This window comes from Penaeus vannamei, unplaced genomic scaffold (genome assembly GCF_042767895.1).
Source record: "Penaeus vannamei isolate JL-2024 unplaced genomic scaffold, ASM4276789v1 unanchor4658, whole genome shotgun sequence".
NCBI classification, from domain to species: domain Eukaryota; kingdom Metazoa; phylum Arthropoda; class Malacostraca; order Decapoda; family Penaeidae; genus Penaeus; species Penaeus vannamei.
The window spans coordinates 7,501-13,190 of NW_027217637.1; the positions used below are offsets into that span (position 1 = coordinate 7,501).

Below are 5,690 nucleotides of genomic sequence, written 5' to 3' on the forward strand. Positions count from 1 at the left end.
GGAAGGTAGTCCTCGTACTCCCTGGGCTCCCGCGAGTAGACGACGCCGCTGGGCTTCACCACCAGGGGCGCTCCCTGAGGGGCTTTCTGCCAGAGGCTTCCTCCTCCCGTACTGAAGCGATCGAAAAGACTCGCGCCCCCGTGGTCACGCACGGGTCGGGTAACATGAGACCCATTCTTGGACACCGCGAGGGACACCGTGTTTATGCTGCCCTCGGGGACCTCCACGGAGGACAGTGAAGTTCCTCGGGGATTATCGGGGAAGGGCATGGCGTATTCTCCCCGTCGCAAAGGCCTGGAGAGGTCGCCAGAGTAGGACCTCGCGGACTCGGCTAGGGCCTCCACGAGCACATCCTCTCTGACGGAGGGCAAACTCCTTCGAGCGTACGACTCTCCATAGCTCGGGACAGTCAAGTGATCCACTTCATAACCAGAACCTTTCGTTACAGAGTCATACTCCACTCTCACGGCACGTTCATCACTGGCTTTAACTCCGTGAGGTGCTCTGAGCGCGTCCCCCTGCACTCCCCTTCCCTCGCCCGGCACAGAGCGACTACTACTCCCCGCAGTGGATTTCCCGCCACTATCCTTCACGCCAGTTGTGCCTCCCACTACCCCATCCGCGGTTATTGATTGGTCAACTCCAGCCCTAGTGCTCCATGCTGATTGGTTCTCAATGTCCCTCTCAGTACTATCGGCCCTCCTATTGGTAGGATTCGAAGCGTTTTGCAACCGTGCCTCTTGTGAATGATTCTTGTACGAGGAATGATCCCCATGAGAGTTTGGGATTCTTTCTGAAGTGTGACCCGAAGGAGAAGTGGCCCTCGGAGGGCTCTGACCATGAACGAGCAAATAGTTCTCTTCTGCCGTAATGGAAACCAATGACCGGCGTCGTTCACTGCCGTTCTCGGTCTCTACACGCACCACCTTGGGCGACTGCAGGCGCGGAACGCCCTCTTCGAACGACAGTGGGATGTCCACAGTGAAAACCTGAGCCTCCGACGAAGGGACACTGATCCGGGGAACTGGAGGAGGAGACGAGTCTTTCTTCGACTTCGTGTCTGCAGATGAGCTCTTGGAAACTCCCGAAAGCGCGCCAGAATCCCTTTCTTTGTCCTCGCCAGACTCGCTTTTCTCCGAGAGTTTAGTCGAGTCGGTCTTATTTTCCTCCTGCGGTGGATCTTCAGCGGGAATTTTGTGGGAATCTTCTTTGTCTTCTTTATCCTCGCCCTCACTTCTCGCTTCCCCCGGAGGTTCTTGGTTCTTCGTAGGATCACCTGCGTTGTCCTTCATGTCTTGAGATCCGTCTGTTAACTCTGAAGGATCATCATGAAGTATTTCCTTTTCCTTCGGCTTATCAGTGTCCTTTTCAGTATCCTTTTCTCCAGATTTGTCTTCTATCTTCCCTTTTTCAGTGTCTTTATTATCCTCTTTTACTCCAGGTACCTCATTTTTCTCCGCTTTATCAGCGTTTTCATCAGTGTCCTTTTCTTCAGATATTTCTTTTTCCTCTTCTTTATTGACATTTTTCTTATCGGCCTTTTCTTCAGATATTTCTTTTTCCTCTTCTTTATTGGCGCTTTTATTATCGTCCTTTTCTCCAGGAATTCCCTTTTCCTCCACTTTAATACCTGTATTGTCCATGGCTCCTGAAATTTCCTTTTCCTCTTTCGTTTTATTCACGCCTGTATCGTCATTATTCTCTTTAGAAATGTTCTTTTCTTCTAGTTTATCAATATCGGTTTTGTTTCCTTCTGCTTCTGACGTCACCGATTTCTCGTCACCTTGCGGTTCCTCCTGAATTTCTGCTGTGGGGTTTTCAGCAGCTTCAGCGGGTTGAGACGCCGATTCTGCCGATTCTAATGGTTTCTCCCGCGTTTCATCGTCTACCGGTCGCGTAGGTGCGTCAGGTTGTTTGGTGTCTGTCGGTTGCACATTTTGGTCTGACTTTTTTACGTCTGATTGCAAGGATTTAACAGATTTTTTGGTGTCTGCTGATCCCAGATTAATATGAACAGATTTTTTGGTGTCTGCTGATCCCATATTAACATGAACAGATTTTTTGGTGTCTGCTGATCCCAGATTAACATGAACAGATTTTTTGGTGTCTGCTGATCCCAGATTAACATGAACAGATTTTTTGGTGTCTGCTGACTGTAAATGCTGAGCGGATTCTTGAGTGCCTTCTGACTCCATAGATACAACATATTTACGTGCGTTTGCCGATTCCATCGATTTGAGTGATCTTTTAGACAGCGCCGATTGCACCGAACCTGCTGATTGCAAAGACATAGCGGATTTTTTAACGTCTTCCGATTTCTTGGGTAAATTAGATTTTTCATTGGCTGCTGATTGCAAAGACCTGTCAGATTTCTGGCCAGCTGACTGTAGAGACTTGACAGATCTTTTAGTGTCAGCCGAATGCAAGGGCACGCCGAAGATTTCTGTGTCTACCGATTTCACGCTTTTTATATCCGCATTATTGTGCTTGACGTCGTTTATTTTACGTTTACGCTTGGTAGAAGCAACAGATATTTGGCCTGACGCTGACGACTTGACTGACGGCGTGGCTGACATTCTGGATGAGGGTAAACTATTATTTGTGTCAGTTTTGACTAAAGAATTCCCGTTTTCTTTGGTTGGCTGAGGGATGACTTCGTTATTTTCGAATTTCGATTCTTCGATGGTGGCAATGGAGTTGTCGTTTTCGCTTATCACCGGGGTTTCGGCGAAAGGTTTATTAGAATCACGTTTTGTGGACTCGGGCTGAGGTTTATCATTACTATCGCTTTTATCAGGACTCGAAGCAACGACAGCGGACGTACTTTCCGATTTTATCTCCGATTTCGTCTCTTTGTTCTTGTTCTTGGACGTTTTGGGCTTCTCATTCAGCGTCTTGAGCTTCCCGCTTTTCGTCCTGTTCTGGAGGACGAGCTCGACCACATCAGGCATGCTCTGACTCACCGGCAGGGGCTCCCATCCGTCGAGACCTCCTTCAGCGTCCCCGCCTTGGCCCCCGGGCAGATGCACAGCCGCAGGAGGCTCAGGAACGTCCCGGGGCGCTGGTCTCTTCCCTTCGTCTGCGTCCGTCGCGGCGATGGCGGGGAAGGTCTTGACGACTTTGGGCTTCGGTTTGTTCTGGATCATGCTGAAGGGCTTCTGTGCGACGGGCTGCGGGGGCGCCTTCTTCTTCGGGAACAGGTTTAACTTGGGGCTGCGGAGGAAGGGGAGGGTTAGTGCGGAAGAGGACGTAAGTGTATCTACACACACACACACACATATATATATACATACATGCATACATACATACATACATACATACATACATACATACATATATATATATATATATATATATATATATATATATATATATATATATATATATGTATATGTATATATGTATGTGTGTGTGTGTGTGCACACATATATATGTATGTATGTATGTATGTATTTATACATATATATGAAATAAATCTATATCTATATCTATCTATCTATCTGTCTATCTATCAGTCTATCTTTCTATCAGTCTATCTCTCTATCTATCAGTCTATCTATCTATCTATCTATATATGATATAATATGTGATTGTGTTTCTATGCAGATTAACAGATGGAGAGGCGCACACACAGACATATACAAGTGAGACACAGGGACAGAGAGAGAGAAAAAGACAGGCAGAGAAAGAGAGAAATGAGAGACGGAGAAAAAAAGTAAAGGAGAACGGAGAAACGAAATAAATAAATAAAGATTTCCCTCTACCATATCCAGTCAAGTCGTAAAGATCTGCCAGAAAATGACTGAACTTTGCATACATCGAGCTAAAAAAAAAAAAAAAAAAAAAAAAAAAAAAAAAAAAAAAGACTTCCTGCGTTGCAATTTGCAGCCTTAGCATGACAAAGTGATTATTCTGCAGGCGCAAAAAATACACCTGTTGATAAGCGAAGGTTTGCCTGCAGCGCTTTCGTGTTGCAATGTAATGACGAGTGTTGTTAGCACGAAAGACATGTGCGTTCTCTCTCACCCTTTTTGTCATATGTCTGTCTGACTGTTGCTTTCTATCTCTATTTGATTCTCTGCCTTTCTTTACTTTGTTTCTTTTCTTTTCTGGTTTACTTTTTTTTTTCTCTTTCCTTTTCTCTCTCAAGTTCTCTGTTTCTGTGTGTCTGATTGCCTCTCTTTTTGTCTCTCTCTCGTTCTCTCATCTGTTTGTATCTTTCACCTCGCTCCCTCCCTCTCACTTTCACCTCCCTTCTTCTCTCTCTTTCTGTCATCGGTCTGTATCTCTCCCTCCCTTCTACCTTCACCTCCTTTCTTTTCTCTCTGTCTTTATCATTTGTCTGTCTCTCCGTCCCACCCTTCTTCTCTCTCTCTCTCTCTCCCTCATATGAATATATCTCTCTCTCACTCCCTCCCTCCCACCTTCCCCTCCCCTCTTCTCTCTCTCTCTCCTTCTATCATTTGTCTGTATTTCTCTCCCTCTCTCTCCACCTCCCCTCTCTCTCTATCTCTTTACCTCCTCTCTCTCCTCTCTCTCTCTCTCTTTTCCTAGCTCTGTAACCTTGACTACATTTCCATTTACATATGAGATATGATTCATCAAATACTTCAGTTCATGCGACACTACAGGATATCATTACAGTTTGGAAATGATGTACGCATAACAGCTGAACAAAAACACGCTTAATCTCACATGAACTAGAGTGCCAGAGTGCGATTTTGTGAACTAAATTTTGCGAGGATAATAATTCAAAGACATAACCACCAATTTCATTCTTCTTATTATTACTCCAAAACGTATTTCTTAGTAGAGTGGAACAATCTCATTATGTATTCATCTTCATGTGACACTTATTTTGGTGTTTCTGGTCTCGAAGTAATGTATTGCCTGCACTGTCTAGTATAGATTTCTGTGCTATTTTTACCGGGATAAGAGCCAAACGTTGTGTAATAACAGTGTAGCTGTAATAAGTCAAAAGTTCATTTCGCTCTGCATTTGCGTGACGTCATTACTTGGATGACATCCACGGCCAGAGACCGTCCGTATAAAGATTCGTTTTAATAATTAAGGATACGTTTTAACACTGTTAACATGGCTGAATTGCCTTGCTAGTGTGTGTTAGACATTACTTTCTAAAAGAATATATTCATAGCAGACTGCAGAGTTTGGACTGCGCAGGGAACGCATTCTCCGCGCAATGTGGTCAAATTCTGTCCGTGCAAATGTAGTTCTCGGGTAATTTTCTGCGCACGCTTAGTTCTTTTTTAAATCATCTTCCGCGCATAAAATTCTTTTGACTTTCCCATGCACTTGTTTTATCATCCGTCCGCAGATCCGTCCGCGCAAATGAAGACAAAATGATGTTTTCCCCGCATTAAAAAATGCAATATTCCCCGCGCAAGAAAAATACTCTACAGTCTGGTATTCATATGCGTGTGTACGAGTATGTGTGTGTGTGTGTGTGTGTGTGTGTGTGTGTGTGTGTGTGTGTGTGTGTGTGTGTGTGTGTGTGTGTGTGTGTGTGTGTGTGTGTGTGTGTGTGTTTGTGTGTGTGTGTGTGTGTGTGTGTGTGTGTGTGTGTGTGTGTGTGTGTGTGTGTGTGTGTGTGTGTGTGTGTGTGTGTGTGTGTGTGTGTGTGTATGTGTGTATGTGTGTGTGTGTGTGTGTGTGTGTGTGTGTGTGTGTGT

General features: G+C 45.1%; 1 protein-coding gene across 1 annotated transcript in view; it reads right to left on the reverse strand.

Moving 5' to 3' along the window:
* LOC113813459 (serine-rich adhesin for platelets) overlaps positions 1-3,213 on the reverse strand; it is a gene marked incomplete at both ends in the record, with an annotated part of 4,123 nt that extends 910 nt beyond the window's left edge. Inside the window, 1 exon segment of the mRNA XM_027365439.2 lies at positions 1-3,213. This exon segment is cut by the window's left edge and continues 910 nt beyond it. Within this exon segment, the coding sequence (XP_027221240.2) occupies positions 1-3,213 (3,213 nt within the window).
* Between the last annotated feature and the right edge of the window lie 2,477 nt (positions 3,214-5,690).